Source organism: Candida jiufengensis, assembly GCF_024610255.1.
Source record: "Candida jiufengensis strain CBS 10846 chromosome Unknown scaffold8, whole genome shotgun sequence".
Lineage (NCBI taxonomy): Eukaryota > Fungi > Ascomycota > Pichiomycetes > Serinales > Debaryomycetaceae > Lodderomyces > Lodderomyces jiufengensis.
In genome coordinates, this window is record NW_026261555.1 from 751,221 (window position 1) to 770,158 (window position 18,938).

Genomic DNA, 18,938 nt, shown 5'->3' on the forward strand with positions numbered 1-18,938 from the left:
CTCTGTATTGAAATTGTCTTATGTTTTAATGCTTCAACAAATGGTGCACTTTCTATATCACACTATGTTTGGGTTGTTGAAGTTTAGTTTGTACTATATCTTTAGTGATTACGATTCGGGAGCTGACGGCATTAAAGTATTTTTATCCTGTACAACTTGTGAAATCTGAATATTATCAGCAGAAAACCCTTGTACACCGATCAATTAAACTATTGATTAATCGGTCTAGTTGCTAAAATCTTCAACAATAATTACAGAAATTCTTTATTGTCTCTCAGTATGCATTAGTTTCACAATTTTCCCTCACCCTGTAATTAATGCTGATGTAACTAGTTATTAATCTATCCGATTTACCTTTTATATAATTTAAAATAGTTTTAATATGTTGAAAAGCTTAGTTGATACATGATTATTTCATTTCACAAAAATTGATAAGCTTTTGAAAATTCTTGAGATTTTGAATTTGGAATTGATTACGGAGAACAATCCAATGTCACCAAATTAAGTTACTCCAACAAGATTACAATTCCTGTCATTGAATGAAGCAATATTAATATTTAGGAAAAACTGTGGTTCAATCAGCCCAAGGATTACTGAATTCATTTTGATTAAAACCAAAAAATCGGCATTTATGACTAAAAATAATACCCCCAGATAGCCATCAAAATGTATTTTCAACATCATGGTTCAAAATCTGTATTTATTCTCACATATCATTAATCTTACTCTCTTTAGATGTAAAATAAAGGTGATTAGGCATATACAAAATGATGCGTTATACTAAAGTTTAAGTTCAATTATTATATACAGTACTCCCTTACTTCAATATTAAATTTAAGTTACATAGTAAAGAAAAAAAAATCCCTTTTTTTTTCATTTTTTTTTTTAAAAAAATTAATTTATATTTTAATAAGTTACATTTTTTATTGACAACCAAAATTATCAACAACCACAACAACAAATATTGTTTAGAAAGAAATCACTGATTAATATTGATTAAAGACAAAAACTTCATTATTTATTTATTAACTGATTCATATTATACATATTCACGTTTCTTCATTAATTTAATTTTTAAATTTTTTTAAATCTATATTATAGATAATAACAAATGGGAAATAGCCCGTCCAAAAATGAACCCCTACCGAGATCATCTATAAAATCATCATCAAATAATAATAATAATCTATCATCCAATGGTACTATCAGTGATTTAGAAGCTGAAGATAAACCACCAGCGCTATCCCATTTGGGTGATTATTCAAATTTAAAAAATAATAAAAAAATTGATAATATTGAAGAAAAAACTATCAATTTAAATTCAAAATCTTCAGCTATTGATATTAATAATAAAGATAATAAAGTTCACAAACCAGTAATTATTAGACAGGATTCAGATTCAGGTTCCTCAACTAATAATAGTAGTAATAGTAGGAGTAATAATACCAAAAAACCTTCATCTAAGGTAAAAGGTTCAAATTCAAGATCAAATACAAATGGGCAATACCTTAGTCCTACCAATTATGACTTAGAAATAGGTTTATCTATGGCTCAAATTTTAAAAGAACAACAAAATTCACCATCATCTTTAAGTTCACTGGATTTTTCAATTTCGGCCTCTCCTGTTTTTACAACTGTTGGTAACGATTCATCAAAAGATAGTGATCTGCTCTCTTCAACAAACTCAAGTTTCAAGAAACATTCAGAATATTTAGATATTGCCAACAACGGTAATAATAATAATAATAATGATCAACAACATCCAAATTTATCATTAATTAACAAATTGGATTCAATAGCTGAAACTCAATCAATAGAGTCTTCACCTGAACCAAAAAAGTTATCGCAAGAGAATTTGAAAAAGCATAATAATGTTAAAAAAATTTATACGTCTCCATTAAGTATTACTAAAGAAATTACAAAATTTAAATCTGAAAGTTCATCTTCAATAAGTTCAGTATCTCCACCTTTATTACCAACTACAAAAAATATAGATATAGATATTGATACAATAATTGAAAGATTATTATCAACCAAAAAGAGATCAAATTCAAGAAAATCAAAAGATATTTTACCAATTGATTTAAATGAAATTAAATATATTTTAGGTAAAAGTAGACAAATTTTTATGGATCAACCTTCATTGTTAAGGTTATCACCCCCTGTTAAAGTTGTAGGAGATATTCATGGTCAATTTTATGATTTATTAAGAATTTTCAATTGTTGTGGTTATCCACCTCATTCAAATTATTTATTTTTAGGGGATTATGTTGATAGAGGTGAAAAATCTTTAGAAACTATATTATTATTATTATGTTATAAAATAAAATATCCTGAAAATTTCTTTATGTTAAGAGGTAATCATGAATCAGCAAATATAACTAAAATATATGGATTTTATGATGAATGTAAAAGAAGATTAAAAAATACAAAAATTTGGAAAACTTTTATTGATGTTTTTAATTCTTTACCAACAGCTGCTATTATAAATGATAAAATCTTTTGTGTTCATGGAGGTTTATCACCTGAATTAACTGATTTTAAACAAATTGAAAATATTAAAAGACCAACTGATGTACCAGATAAAGGTTTGTTAGCAGATTTATTATGGTCAGATCCTGATTCACTGGTTAAAAATTTCTCACTTACTAATTGGCCAAAAAATGACAGAGGAGTTTCTTATTGTTTTGGTAAAAAACATGTTGATTATTTTTGTTCTAAATTTAAATTAGATTTAATTGTTAGAGGTCATATGGTTGTTGAAGATGGTTATGAATTTTTTAATAAAAGAAAATTAGTTACAGTTTTTAGTGCTCCAAATTATTGTGGTGAATTTAATAATTATGGTGCTATTATGAGTGTTGATAAGAAATTATTTTGCTCCTTTGAGTTAATTAAACCAACTTAATGATCTATGTGCTTCGCTTGTTTTATGTTTTTTTAATGAAGTTTATGTTATTCTAAATACGTTTTTGTATGTATGTTAAATAAATATATATAACTAGATAAAGTAAAACTATCCAAAAATTTACAGCTATGCACTAGGAATTAACTATTCAAGCTTCTCCATGTGCTCATTTTTTTGTTTGTTAATTTCAAAATATTAATTTTCTAACTGAGAATTAGAATTTAAGATAATTTTAAATTTTGCGTTTCATAATTGTATGCGTTTTTCGGAATTTGTTTCAAATTAAGACTCAACAATATAGCAACGAAATATATTCAATATTAAAAACCAACCAAGAAACACAGCTATCCACTATGTCTTCCAATAATGGCTATGAATTATCCGATAATTTTTATAACGACTTAACTACAAAATATAATGAAGCTTTAAATTCAGAACATATTTTATTCAATGGTGATTCAGTTATAAATGAAATAGTTGAGTTACCAATAGACAATAATAAACATTTTGCAAACGCTCAATTAACTTTACTTACATCCTTAATGCATAGACCTGAGAATAATAATAAAGGAAATAATGAAAATAATCCATTTGAAAAACCAGAACCTGAATTAACTATTTTAGATAATTTTGGATCAAATAAAGAATTAAAATTAGTATTCAATAAATTCCCAGTTAATGCTAAACATTTTTTATTAATAACTAAGAAATTTTCATCCCAAAATCTTCCTTTATTACCTACTGAATTATTAGCAACTTATAATATTTTAAACAAAATTAATAAATTAAAACCAGAAGGTGAAGAATGGTTTGCATTTTATAATTGTGGACCAGAAAGTGGAGCATCTCAAGCTCATAAACATATTCAGTTCATGACGTTACCACCAAAGAACAAATTTAAATCATATCCGGAAGTTTGTTTGGAGAATAAATTATTTAAAAAAGATAATAATAATAATTTAAATATTCTAGATGCAACTAAACCTTTACAAAATCAAGATTTACCATTTAGTCAATTTCTTATAAAATTACCAGAAAATAAAGAAGAACTAACAGAAGAAATTTTAACAAAATCTTTTACATCACTTTTACAAAGTACTTTAACAATTTTAAGAAACAATTCAATAAATCATATATCTTATAATTTTATAATGACTACTGAATTCATGTTAATGATTCCAAGATCTAAAAGTAAATATCAAGATAAATTAGGTATAAATTCTTGTGGAGTTTATGGACTTTTGTTATGTAAAAATCAAGAATTGTTTGATATGGTTAAAGAAGTTGGAGTGCTAAATATTTTAAAAGAAGTATGTGTACCAAATTCAAGTGATATTACATTTGATGAATATAGTTATTAGAGTCAAATTGATGAATATAAATTATTAGAAGTATTAATCTTATCTACCCATTATGAACCCTAAAGACAATTGCTATTTTGAATTTTCATGTATAGTCATCTTACCAAGATCATCGTTTATAAACTTTGCAAAATTTTATACATGCAATTCTTGTACGTGGCTCTATACTTCGTCTTATTCAATTTTATTCCCAATTGCTTAAAGAAGTATATTGTTGTTACTCTTTCAACTTACAAATCATTTAATATCTTCATGATAGCTAACAAAAAAAGCCGCACTCCATACTAAAAAGAGATTAACCAATTATATTAATTAAATTTTTAATTATTCTCACTTTATATTTTTTTTTTTCAATATCTGAATCTATTAAAACTGACTACCAACTAACCAACCTATTCCATTTTCAACTAATATATATATATAATCAATCATGCTGTCTATGACATCTGTCGTTAAGGCAGCCAACTTCATTCTTGCAAGACCAGCATTAGCAACCCTTGTCAAACCAATTGCGAAAGCGTTCACTGCATATGCAGGTTATAGAGAGATGGGTTTAAAGTATGTAAACTACAAATCAAACTTAAAACTATTACTAAGTTAAAGAAATAAATTTTACTAACCTTTAATTAATTTAGATTCAACGACTTACTTTTAGAAGAAACACCAATTATGCAAAAAGCAATAAAAAGATTACCACCATCAGTAAGTTATGCAAGAAATTTTAGAATTTTAAGTGCTAATCAATTATCACTTCAACATCAAATTTTAAGTTCTGAAAAAGCTCTTAAACCAGAAGAAGATGATCATTATTTAATACCTTATATTTTAGAAGCTGAAAAAGAAGCTTTTGAAAAAGCTGAATTAGATAATATTGAAGTTAAAAAAAATTAATTTATACTAAAAAAAGAAGAAAAAATTAATGAAAGTTGAAATTTATTGGGTTACATTACTGGAGTTAGTTATATAATTAAAAACAAATATACGTATTTAAAATTTCGGAAAATTTTGTCAGGTTTTTTGTAAATTCAATAATGAAGCATTACAATGATAAATAATGATCACTATGAGGTATCAAATTGCTGGAAATTGTTATACCCAATATTGATTTTTCGATCTCATACACTTGATGTTTCACCAATTCTAATTGTTTTATCAAAATAAACTACTTTTAAAAAATTAATAATCATATTAAATTAGTCTCTATAACAAAAATGTCTATAATAACTCTATAAATTCTATCCTATACTTAATTAAACAATAAATAATGAATTTTAACAATATCTTTTAAATAATATTACATACCCAATTTAAATTTTCTTAATTGTTCCAATACTAAAAATGTTACAATTGTATGAGGTCCTAATCTAATAAATGATGGTAACCAACCTCTAAATAAAAATCCAATACCTTCATGTTTTACTGCATTAATTAAAATTGAAATTGCATTTTGACCACTTCCTTTACTATTCATAATTCTTGTTTTAACAACATCTGCTGGTGAACATACAGTAGTTGCAACTAATCCAGCAATTAATGAAGCACTAAAATGAGTATTTTTTTTAGAAGGATCCATATGAAATTTATCAATTAATTGTGTTTTTGCAATATCATAAGTAACAACTTGTGAAGCAGTCATTAATATCCCCCTTACTAAATTTGGTGATAATCCTCTAAATAATGAAGAAATATTTTCATTTTTTATTATTTGATAAATTCCATCAAATGCATTTTTATAATTTCTTCTTTGATTTATTGGTAATGTTGAATCATTTTGCATTCTTATATTAACAACATCAGATGGATTACCAACTAATCCACCCAATGCACCAGCAATCATTGACATTGGTAATAAAACTCCAGTAGTTGGTTTTTGATTATGAGTTTTGTTTATATATAATTCTTTTAAATATTCATAAATTCCAAATCTTGTAGTTGAATAAGTAGCTTGTCTTAATAAAGATGCAGTTAATCCTGAATATATTTTCGTTATACCATCTTTTGTTATAATATGATATAACATACCAATTAATGATTGACCTGGTTTTGAAGCTGTTTGTAATCGTACTTTCGCAAGATCTAAAGGATGTGTCACTAAACAAGCAGCCATACTGGCAGCACCACCATACCAAAACCTTTATTACATTACTAAGTTAGTAATTTTGCTAATTATAAATTATAAATTATCATCTCGATTCTTTTGATCCAATTGAATATTTGAATAAACTTTTATCTTGACAAGGAACGTTTTTTCTTTTTTTTTTTTTTGAAAAATTCCGAAGCTTAAAATAAATTCAAACAATGATGGACATCAAAAATTTAACATACGGGTATTGAATCTTAGATTTCTTGTTACTCATATCATGAAGATCAGATAATTTAATAATTCTTAAACTGAATGAATGATATAGTTATGATAATCTATAAATAACAAATGGTTCGATGTTTACTTTAGTTTATTTATTATTATTTAATGTATAATTTGCAATAATAATTTTTAATTTTTCTTAATTTCTTTTTTTTCCTTCTCTTTAAAATATTGATTTCTTTTTTAGTTTTCGAGTTAAAGATAAAAGACAGAGATACGAGAGATCGGAGTTATCTCTATATCTATAAGACAATACAAGACACAAAATAAATAACTTTAGAGAAGTCTTATTGGTAATTTATTTAATTATTGTCGAATAACTTTGATATTTTCTTTATACGATTTGTATTATTGTTGTACGTGATCACGTATTAAAGTAGACTAATTTAAAGAAAATTTGCAACCATTTACTTCCTTTTGCTTTAGAAAAAAAAAAGACTTAGTCTTTGAAAAATAATAATCAAACGAACAATGGTCTTGACTGTTCAACCAAAAATCTGATTGGGTCACAGCTTACAATATATTGTAAATCGTTATTCCATTGAAAAAAATTTTCAAATCAACCGTTTTTTGCATCAACTTAGTAAGAAATCAATTAAATTCAAACATTTTACGTCTGAGTGACTATAGTGAAAGCACGTAAATCTTTTGAATCCCTCCTCTCAACTCTTGAATTTTGCTAAGATTAATCAATCAACTTGATTGTAAAGCTTTAACATGCTATAAGCTAGTGCTCTTAATTTTAGACTTCAATTTAAACCTGTCAACAATAAATGTAAAGTAAGACATTATCATAAATCAAATTGAAGAAAAAAAAAATTAAAAAAAATATAGTTCACTGATCAGTGATGGAGATATTAGGGAGATATATGTTGTAATGAAATAATTTTACTGAATAATTAGAATGTTTCGCCCTATATGTATTGGATTTTGTAATTTTAGTTGTAACCTATTTTTATAATAGGCATCTTAGGTAAATGAATAGTATTATATATCTAATATTATGTTCAATTTCATACAATAATAGATAATGCCTGAAAAAAAGTAAAATGTTCGGGCGCAATTCGAATCCCCAATTTTTTTAGGGGGGATATTTACAGACTTTTTAACCGTATTGAGAACTTTTAGTACCATCAAGTACCAATAGGCTACAAGTATAAGTCACTTCAGCACATTTATTTAATCAAATTGTGCAATTGGTGAAGTTATCATACATGTTATTTAAATTTTGCAACAATATATTGTTGACAGTTGTAAACTCCCCCCAATTGAGGATTTTTTGTGGTACTTTAATGTGGTTTTGTCTCTTTGATTCAATTAGTTGCTAAACAGTGTAATTCAATTAAATTTGAGTATTCTAATTAATCATATTTACTATTGTCCAATTCATGGCAAATTTCAATACTATATTTGCAGCTTTTTTGCGTGCACTGTGTTCAAAATTTTTAGCTATGTGGTAGCATATTTTGAAACAAATTCATATCTTCATGTTTTAAAATTTTCAGCTGTCAAGTTCCAAAACATGTGTGTCTTGTGTAGATTGGCCTGCTTTTCAATTTCATTGACCACTTTTTTCTTTTAGTGGCTAGTTTTATGTCACATTTGTAGCAATTGTCCTGTCTTTATCTCTTATCTTTAGTCTTATTAATTGAATTAAAATTAGTCTAATAATATAAAACGACCTAAATCAAAATTAAATTAGAATCGACAATCCACCTCTACCAAGCAACCTGTCCACTCACAGTCATGTATCTCAAATATCAAAGTCAAAAAGGGTTCTCAGTCAATTATCCAAAAACACTAAATATCTCACTTGTTTCACCCAATGTCTAATCTATATCATAGTCAAGTTAGTCAGTTAAGTTTGTCTCCAAAGGTTGTGTCTCAAGTTTAATAAAATTCTTTATTTTGTCCATTGGGTAAGAAAATCGTCTCAGGTAGTCAACTCAGGTAATTCCCATTTTTCTGTAGGTGAAATGTCTCACAAATATTTCTCGATTGATAATGAAACTAGAATTCTGAAGTTAGTAATAAATAAATTAATAAATAGTTCTACATTTGTATGGATGAAAGTAGTATGGATAAAAGTAGTATGGATAAAAGTTGTATGGATAAAAGTAGAAGTTGGTGATCATTTAAAGAAGAAAAAGAAGTATAAAATATTTTAAAAAGAAAAAATATACTTGCTAAATCTAAATGGCGAATCTTTGTTATGCTAAATCTTTAGCTGCAAAATCTCTGTATCTATTTTAACTGCAAAATAATAATGTATGAGAAAGTAGTGTATTTTGGGTACAAAACATTAGTATACAAACTATAAACTACCTGAACTTGAATTAGGCTCAATTTGACCAGCGAATGCTTTAAATAATAATCGTCTGCCCTTAGTTGTCTTACCTTTTAAGATTATTCTTTATATTCTATCTTGTTCATATTATGAATTTGATTTCACAATATTCGAGTATGTTTTCGAAAATAAAACCATAAATTGCATCCGTACCGCAACTAGTCTATTTAAAATTATGAAAAAGTTTGAGACAAAACTTACGTCGACAACTATTTTATTGTTTTATCAGGCTATAAAATACGAAGGCTTTATGGGTATAGAGGAAATTGATTCGTAAAAAAAAATATTAGTTTTGTGTGATTATAATATATTAATTTGATGAGCTGACATAAAAATATCAGGAACACGAATGGAGTAGTTTGCTATAGTAAAAAGACTAAAAATGAACCAGAGTAAAAAACTTGGTTTTGAAATTAAAATGTTTATTAAATTATTAAATAATATTAGAACTTGAATCTATCACATACCATAAATTATTTCACCTATGTACAAAATTAAAAAAGCACTATTATAACCTTATTTTTTCTTTTTAGGTATCAATAAACTAAATTTTTCATATACTTTTGTAGTAAACCTACTATACCTTAACAAATAATAAAGTGCCATACAAATGAAAATATTAAAAAATATATAAACAAAAAAGAACCCAACATTTCTCCATCTTAATGAAAATTTAGCTCCAACAGTTAATAAATATTCATTAGCATTACTATATTGACAATAACCACAATTTGAAGTTGAATCAGGATTAGTTATATATCCACCAACTCTTTTAATATAATCTGAAGCAAATTGACCACAAGTTTCACCATTTGGTGGATTAAAAAATGATAATTCTTTTTCATCACATCTTATTGATCTACCTTCTAAAAATGAAGAATTTAAATTTTGAATAAAATAAGTATATGGTGATAATTTATACATAAATGTCCAGAAACCAGGCATTAAATTAACTGGTTGAACTATACCTGAAAAAGCAACAACAAAAGTATACAAAAATGATACTAAAACTGCTGCACTTGGTAAATCTGGTGCTATATATAAAACCATTAAACCAAAACTAACAGCAAATCCTTGTAAAAATATACCTTGAGTAAAATAAAACATACCAGAATGAGAAGCTCTAATATCAACTTGAGTTGGGAAATATAATGAAACAAACATAAAAGTTGCACCAATTACTAAATAAGGCATTTCATTTAATATTTGAGCAAGAATCATTAATGACCAATGATAAGTATTTGATAATTTTTCTCTAACTTCATATAAATCTCTACCATTTATTGCTTTTTCTTGAATTTGATTTATAACAGGAGCTGAAACAACAACTGCCATAAATGCACAAAATGATCCATTTCTTGCACCTGTTATAGTATGTTTTAATCCAAAAAATGTAAAACCAATAAATAATCCACTAATAGTCATTAAAAATAATTTTGCCATTATATATTCTGGATCTCTGAAAAAAGTTAATGCATTTCTTTCACAAACATAACGAAATTGATACCAATAAGGAGTAGCATATTTATTACTTAAATCTTTTTCTTCCTTTTCAGATAAATCAGATGGTTTATTTTTTAATTCTTCAATTAATTGATCTCTTTTATTATCAGTTTCAATTTTTTCAGGAGAATTTGACCAAATTTCAAACCAATTTGCAACTTCACCAGCAGTTGCACCAGCTCCAATAGCTTCCAAAATATATTCAGCTGGATTTTCATCATCTTCACAATGTCTTGCACCATTTTTTTCAAAATAGCTTAATATAGTTTTAGATCTTTCACCAATATCACCAAAATAAACAGTTTGTCCACCTTTTCTTAAAAGTAATAATCTATCAAATTGTTCAAATAAAGTAGCTGATGGTTGATGAATAGTACATAATATGGACTGACCAACATTTGCTAAATCTCTTAATAATTTAACAATAGCCCAAGAACTAGAAGAATCAAGACCGGAAGTTGGTTCATCCAAAAATAATAGCAAGGAAGGTTTAGCAACTAATTCAACTCCAATTGATAATTTTTTACGTTGTTCAACATTCAATCCATTACCTGATCTACCAACAATTGAATCAGCATACATTTTCATATCTAATATGTCAATAATTTTTTCAACATAATCTAACTTTTCTTGATCACTTACATCTTTTGATCTTCTTAATCTTGCTGCAAATTGTAATGATTCTCTAACTGTTACTTCAGAAACATGAATATCTTGTTGTTGAACATAACCTGTTCTACGACTAAAAGATAAATCTAATGGTTTACCATTTACTAACATATCCCCTGTAATTGTACCAAAATCAATTCTTTGAGCCAAAGTATTTAATAATGTAGTTTTACCAGCACCTGATTCTCCCATTAATGCAGTTAAAGTACCTGGAATACAATATCCACTAACACTATCTAATAATTTTCTTTCTTTTCCATCATATGGTATAACATAATCTACATCTCTCCAAACAAAGACATCTTTAACTCTTAATTCATCATCATCAGTTTGTAATTTAGGTTCACGATCATCTAATTGATCGATTGCAGGTCCTGCTTCCATATCTTGATTGTCTCTTACTTCTTCAGTCAAAGCAATTTTATGTGGGACTTTACCTCTTAAAAATAATAATTTATCACCACCTCCAGACATTGGTTTAATATATTCAACTCCTAAACATGCAATTGCTAAAAAAAATGCTAAAAATCCAATCAAGATACCTAAATTTCTCCAAACATGATCAAATTTATATGTAAATGAAAGTACTAAATATTCATCACCTAAAACCCAATCTTGACCAGGTCTTGAACCAGTAAATGCACAAACTTGTTCACCATTTGATAAATTTTGATAACCAGGACCAGATGGAGTTAAATATTGACCATCACATTCCATATGTCTACCATGAAATTCAGATGCAATAATAGCTTCGAAAGCATATAAAACAGGATTAATATATGAAATCCATTTAAACCAAGGATGCATTGATGGACGTTGAATTAAAAATGAAGAATAAGTTAATGAAGCCAACATTAAAACACCTCCAATTGCATTAGCACCAGCAATAGTTTTGTTTATAGCAGCAACAGCTTGAAACATACATCCCATAGTTAAATGTAACAATATAACAAATAAATAACATATAAAAAATTTACCAGCTTCTCTTGCAAGATTAGATAAGAAATATATAATTATAACGAAACAAGTATTAATTAAAATACTAATTGGAATAGATAAAACAAATTCTGATAAACAATCAGCTGATGGATGATACATTGTATAATTTTTTTGTTTTTGAAGAATTGGACGACTTGCAAATGATGCAGAAATTTGAGCTAAACCCATCAATGACATGAATAAAACAGCGAAAAAAATAACACCACCTCTTGAAAATGCTCCAGATACTGTTTCCGGAGTATTATAATATAAAGATCCAGCAATTAATGATTGAGAAACAGCCGCAGCCATAAGTGTAACAGTATAAGCTTTATCATTCCAAATTTTTTGATAACTTCTAATAGTACATAATTTTAATTGTTGTAAATATGAAATAGTAAATGGTGAATTCTTTCTAGTATATTTCATTTTTTCTTGTTCAACTGAGTTATAGTATAATTTTCTTTTTTCATCTTCATTTATTGAATCATTATAATCATCAATTTCTTCAAGTAATAATTGATATTCTTTTGAATTTTGCCATCTTTGTTCAAATTCTTCTGCAGTTCTTGGTACTTTATTTTCCCAACCTGGTTTAGGTGTTCTACCAATTGGATCAGTTAAAGCAGTTAAAAATTCAGCAGTTGTTTGTCTTGGAGGACACTGCCATCCCATATCTTCAAAATATTTTTTAGCTTGATGAATTGGTCCAAAATAAATTTGTCTACCTAAATATAAAACCGTAACTTTATCAAAACATTCATATACATTTTCACCAGCTTGATAAATTGAAATAAATGCTGTAGTTTTTAAAATCTTAGTTGAAGTACCTAAAAAAGATTAAAGTTAGTATAATTATAACCTAAAATAGTTAAAAGTTACACAGATTGTATGACTTGAACATTAAATTCTTTTACATACGAATAGCTCTTGCAAATTCTAATGCAGAAGCAGCATCTAAACCCCTTGTACTATTATCCCAACCATAAATAGATCCATTACAAGCTAATGCTTCAGCAATTGAAACTCTTTTTCTTTCACCACCAGAAACACCTCTAACAAAATCATTACCAACTTTTGTATGGTAAGTATGTCTTAAACCTAAAACAGTTGCTAAAATTTCCTTTTTAGCATTAACAAATTCATCTCTTGAAACTCCATTAATTCTAACATCAGGAGTTTTACAAGCAACTGCAAATGTAATAGTTTCATCAACTGTTAAATGAGGAAAATGAACATCTAATTCAGGATTATAAACTAAATCATTTTTAAATTTGTTTATCATTTCCTTTTGTGGTAATCCATCATATCTTATATCACCTTCTATACCTTTATATAAATCAAAATCAGTACCAGTTAAAGATTTTAAAAAAGTTGTACAACCAGCACCTGGTCTACCCAATACTAAAACCATTTCACCTGGTTTTGCAATACCATTTAAATTATTTAAAATTCTTTTATCTTGAGATCTAGCTGAAGCAATAATATTTTGTATAATACCAATAGGACCTTTTAATAAATCTAAAGCTGTTGGAACAATTGCAAATGATTCATCAGTACCATAAACACAAAGATCTTTAAAAGTAACACCACTACTTCTTAGTTTTATACCTTGTTTTTTAGCAAAATAAACAAAATTTGATAAAATTCTCATAAGATTAAATTCATCTAATTTTAATTGAAAATCCCCTTCTTTATTAGTTATCAGACGTGAAATTTCTTTGGATATTGAATCTAATCTACTAATTCCATCTTTTTGAGAAAATTGAGTTATTGTCCTGATCAATTCCAATCTATTTTTTTCATCATCTTCTTCATCAAAATGATGATTATAATCTAAATCATCGGAATCACTTAATTTTTTATCATCATTATCGCCATCATTTAAATTAATTGATTTTGTTTTAACTGTTGTTGTATAATTTGTAATATCACCAATAAATTCTTCAATTGATTTTGATGAAGTAAATGATGCTGCTGTTGAAGATGATGAGTTTGAATTTATTAAATTATCTGCATTAGGATTGTTATTACTGTTATTATTATTATTGGAGTAATGATTATTATTTTTATTGAGACCAACTGAATCTTCTTTTGTGACTACCATTTAAACAAAAAAATATCAAGTTATATATTAAAATATATCAATTGTATCGAATAGATAAAAAATTGTATTAATATTTGGACAATTTATGGATTAATTAACAAACTTTGATAATTGAGTAAATGATATATAATATATATATATATATATATATATATTAATTTGAAAGGACTTAATCAAAAATAATTTAACAAGAAAAGGAAGAAGAAAACATGTATTGAAAACTATTTAAATGCATTTTAGTTTATTAAAATTATATTATTATTATTATTAATAATTAAACGGCTATTAGAATGTATTATTTCTTACTATATGCATAGAATAATAAAATTACTAATTAAATTATTAATTTGAACTCTAGTTGAATTAAATAATAAACACAAATATGATTCAAAATATAATGATGATTTGAAACCATCTTTTTTTTTTGTTGTTTTTTGTTTTTGCTCAATTTTTTAATTTTTTAATAAATCCGCAATCTATATAAAATTTATTTTGTTTGGTTTAAATTCATCTCCGTTTTTTTTTTTTAAATTTGTTTTTAAATACGAGGGTAGATCCCCTGCTACAGTAATACTATGAGTTTTTATCATATTGACTCAAGTCCACTTTTACACGTGACTTAGTCCGTAAATTAGTTTATTTATTAATTTAGGAACAATTTTTTTCCTAAGGCAATATAAAGTTTTAGTATTAATTTATTGATTAATTTAAGTTTAGACTCAATCTAATTTTCTTTGATTCAAGTCAACTTTACCCATGTATTGAATAAAATCGATGATTTTAGTCTGTATTTGATACAACTATGAAGGCTATCAAAAAAGAAAGATTTACTGCAAAATTTAACTACCTTTCTCACATTTCCGTCTCTGGATTTAAAAAAGTCGAATAAACTCTACTACATAAATAATCTCCGTCTCACTCTAATAAATTTGAAGCGTAATATCCGTATTGTTTTCGAGGACAATATGGCTGATTTACTAAATATAAATTTAATATGATAATTAATCTAGACCTTTTGAGTTCTCTAATTAACAATATTGTGTTTAATAATTAATTAGTAAAGAACGATCGTATTCATTTAAAAATTTTCAAACTCGAACTTGGTTTTGGACCCTTGAGTGATGGTTCTTACAATATATATATTTGAAAGTATTATACGATACAATTTAGATATATATTAAAGATCTTTTAATAATAAAAATTGCAAAAAGAATCAAAGTAATCTCCGTATATATACGGAATTAATAAATCCGAAATATTTTGAAACAACAGAATAACTCAAAAAAAAAGCTTCTAAGTTTGTATTTTCAATCTATTACTCTGATTTACAATTATTAAGTCTATTTATAAATTGTCAATCAATTGAATGTCGATAAATAGCAAAGTTAAGAAAATTTGGAATTACTATATTCTTTAAAGACAAGTATATATCTAGATTTTTCCTATGAATTTGTGTTCTTAATATCACTAAAATATTAATTTGGTTTGTAATTTTTTTTAAGCTACAGAATTGATGCACGATGCGCAGACTAAGTAAGTGCCCTCGAATCTGTTTGTAGAAAGTAAATGTAAGGAAGCTATCTAGCCGAAAGCACCCATGAAAGAAAGTAGACATCGATGTATATTTTTGTGTAGCAAAATTTTTTAAACTTTTTAGACTATTTTTGTTGTGAAAATATGTCAAATTTGAAACAAACTTTAATACACTACGTCATATATTATTACTTTTTAAAAATCGTAATAACATAATATAGTAGTTTTATGAATGGTTACATTTGACTTCCAACTTGATTTAAATTTAATTTATCGACTCATTCAAAGATAAATTTAGATTTAGATTAAATTTATGATTACTTTTGTGTTTCGGCTGAAGAATATAGCATGGCTCATGAATGAAAAGTTTAATCAAATTTTACACAAATAAGGAACATTTTTCACTTTACTAATTTGTATCAATATGATTTCTAATATTGTTTTATTTTTTGATTATTGATTATTGACAGGTTTAAATAATGCCTCGAGCTTGTTTACTAATAGTGAATGTGGGATTAATCTATAGGGAAATAGCTTGAAACAATAAAAAAAGAGATCGATGTAAGTTTTGACTCAAAGTTTTTATATTTTTAAATAGATTAGTTGCATTTATAGTCTAATTTCGAACACCAAAACAAACTCAAGTATCGTGAATCCGAGTTCATGAACTCATGAATTTCAAGACAATAAAGAACAGTGAGTTTTATGTAAAGCATTCGCTGGTAAAATTAAGCCTATTCCAAGTTCAAGTAGTTTGAAGTTTCTGTTAATATTTTAAGCTCAAATTGCAGGACTCTCTCATACATTAATATTTTGCAGTTAAATATTAATAGAGATTTTGCAGCTAAAGGTTTAGCATAACATAGATCTTGCCATTTAAATTTATCAATTAATTTTTCTTTTTGAAACTGATTCAAACTACTTTTTCTTCTTTAATTGATCACCAACTTCTACTTTTATTCATACTATTTTTCAATACTACTTTTATCCATACAAATGTAGAATTATTTATTAATTTAATTTACTCACTTCAAAATTTGGTATCATTATCAATTGGGAGATTTTTGTGAGACATTTCACCTACAGAACTATGGGAATTACCTGAATTGACTACCTGAGACGTTTTTCTTACTCAATGGACAGATGAACAATTTTATTAAATTTGAGACACAACCTTTGGAGACAAACTTAATTGACTGACTTGACTATGATATAGATTAGACATTGTGGTGAAGCAAGTGAGATATTTGATGTTCTTGGAAAATTGACTGACAACCCTTATTGACTTTGATATTTGAGATACATGACTGTGAGTGGACAGGTTGCTTGGTAGAGGTGGATGGTCGATTCTAATTTAATTTTGATTTAGGTCGTTTTATATTATTAGACTAATTTTAATTCAATTAATAAGACTAAAGATAAGAGATAAAGACAGGACAATTGCTACAAATGTGACATAAAACTAGCCACTAAAAGAAAAAAGTGGTCAATGAAATTGAAAAGCAGGCCAATCTACACAAGACACACATGTTTTGGAACTTGACAGCTGAAAATTTTAAAACATGAAGATATGAATTTGTTTCAAAATATGCTACCACATAGCTAAAAATTTTGAACACAGTGCACGCAAAAAAGTTGCAGGTATATAATTGAAATTTCCTACATATTGTATAATGATTGATATGATCAATTAAAGTACTCAAACAATTTGAGTCACATTATTTAGCAATTACTTGAACTAAAGATACAAAATTACATTAATGTACCCCAAAAAATCCTCAATTGGGGGGAGTTTACAGCTGTCAACAATATATTGTTGCAAAAAATAAAAACATTTATAAGCACAACTTCAACAATTGCACAATTTGATTAAATAAATGTGCTGAAGTGATGCATACATGTGGTCTATTGGTACTTGATGGTACTAAAAGTTCTCAATACGGTTAAAAAGTCTGTAAATCTACCCCCCTAAAAAGTTGAGGATTTTCCAATTTGCGCCCGGACATTTTACTTCTTTCTCAGGCATTTGCATTATTTTTTATTGCATTTACAAATCTACAGATATGAACAAAATTTCTAAAAGTATGTTACTATTTATTTACCTAAGATACCTACTACAAGGATACGATGAAGAACCGAATGGATTGTAAAAACTCGAAATATATAGGCGAGATATCCTAACTTATCATTACAATTTAAGGACAATCCCTAAATTATTAAGTTAATAATTGTCACTTATTTGTATCCTTCCTAAGTCTAAAACCATCGATGAGGAGAATACGCTGAACATATTGAATTATAACTCTCTTGTTCTCTAATTTTTATTTAATTGTTAGTAAATATTTTCAATATGAATATCTCATAAAGTTTCCAATTTTATCTTGAGTTTTACCCGAAAAACTCTATTTGCAATGAGTGCGAATGTCATAAATTTTGTAGTTTTGTACTTTGATATTTATCAGTTTCTTGAGGTTCAATTTGATTCATGTTTAAAAGATCTCTTACTTGGTTTATTCTAAAAACGTTAATTGATGAACCTATTAATCCGTAATTCGATACTGTACAATAGTTAATGCATCAATCTTTCTCCTCGTAAAATTGACGTAGCTTGCTGAACTATTTTCGATTCCAACATCTTGAATTAATCCCCAGTTGACAGATGTATCAGTAGCATCAAATCTCCCAGACTTTATCCATAAAACCTATTATTTTTAATAGTTCATAAATTTATTTACACTAACTTTATTCAGCTTAACATTCAAACCTTTTTCATTAACTTCTTTCCAAAATTTCAATTGATGATTTTTTTTAAATTTTAAATACTCTATTACTTCTGAATTAAATTCTTCTTCATTTATATTCTCCTCTATTGTTAATTCATTTGAAGAATTTAAATTTTCAACGTCTAATATTATATCACTCATGTTTATTGCTTGTTTATGAATTTTTGGAAGTTCGGTATTAGTTGTTGTCGATAAGTTTGTATTTGATGAAATGGAAGTTGATGTTGGAGTTGTTAATTGTGTATCATTTGATGACTGTGTTATTGAATTTTTGATCAAATCTTTTAAGTCTGAGCAATTTTCTTCTCGAAGCTTGTTCAAATTCTCATTCTGGATATTTGTAGGTATTTGTTCAATGAAATCTTCAATACTAATGGTCAACAT

At 26.6% G+C, this 18,938-nt stretch overlaps 6 protein-coding genes across 6 annotated transcripts; 3 read left to right on the forward strand and 3 right to left on the reverse strand. All coding sequences in view use genetic code 12, as the record gives it.

The window, feature by feature from the left end:
- Positions 1 to 1,111: 1,111 nt before the first annotated feature.
- Positions 1,112 to 2,908, forward strand: SAL6 (Sal6p; the record flags this gene model as incomplete). Its single annotated transcript, XM_051766547.1, has 1 exon — positions 1,112 to 2,908. The coding sequence occupies one exon, from the start codon at positions 1,112 to 1,114 to the stop codon at positions 2,906 to 2,908; it is 1,797 nt and encodes a 598-aa protein (XP_051622604.1).
- Positions 2,909 to 3,261: 353 nt separating this feature from the next.
- APA2 (bifunctional AP-4-A phosphorylase/ADP sulfurylase) lies at positions 3,262 to 4,269 on the forward strand (the record flags this gene model as incomplete). The annotated part of the gene is made up of 1 exon (XM_051766548.1): positions 3,262 to 4,269. The coding sequence occupies one exon, from the start codon at positions 3,262 to 3,264 to the stop codon at positions 4,267 to 4,269; it is 1,008 nt and encodes a 335-aa protein (XP_051622605.1).
- Positions 4,270 to 4,699: 430 nt separating this feature from the next.
- QCR7 (ubiquinol--cytochrome-c reductase subunit 7) lies at positions 4,700 to 5,160 on the forward strand (the record flags this gene model as incomplete). The annotated part of the gene is made up of 2 exons (XM_051766549.1): positions 4,700 to 4,827; positions 4,905 to 5,160. 2 exons carry the CDS (start codon positions 4,700 to 4,702, stop codon positions 5,158 to 5,160), a joined length of 384 nt encoding a protein of 127 aa, XP_051622606.1.
- Positions 5,161 to 5,563: 403 nt separating this feature from the next.
- KGF54_000618 (uncharacterized protein) lies at positions 5,564 to 6,626 on the reverse strand (the record flags this gene model as incomplete). The annotated part of the gene is made up of 2 exons (XM_051766550.1): positions 5,564 to 6,401; positions 6,595 to 6,626. The coding sequence occupies 2 exons, from the start codon at positions 6,624 to 6,626 to the stop codon at positions 5,564 to 5,566; spliced, it is 870 nt and encodes a 289-aa protein (XP_051622607.1).
- Positions 6,627 to 9,497: 2,871 nt separating this feature from the next.
- SNQ2 (ATP-binding cassette transporter) lies at positions 9,498 to 14,238 on the reverse strand (the record flags this gene model as incomplete). Its single annotated transcript, XM_051766551.1, has 2 exons — positions 9,498 to 12,961; positions 13,053 to 14,238. The coding sequence occupies 2 exons, from the start codon at positions 14,236 to 14,238 to the stop codon at positions 9,498 to 9,500; spliced, it is 4,650 nt and encodes a 1,549-aa protein (XP_051622608.1).
- A 4,244-nt stretch (positions 14,239 to 18,482) lies between these two features.
- KGF54_000620 (uncharacterized protein) lies at positions 18,483 to 18,938 on the reverse strand (the record flags this gene model as incomplete). Its single annotated transcript, XM_051766553.1, has 1 exon — positions 18,483 to 18,938. The coding sequence occupies one exon, from the start codon at positions 18,936 to 18,938 to the stop codon at positions 18,483 to 18,485; it is 456 nt and encodes a 151-aa protein (XP_051622609.1).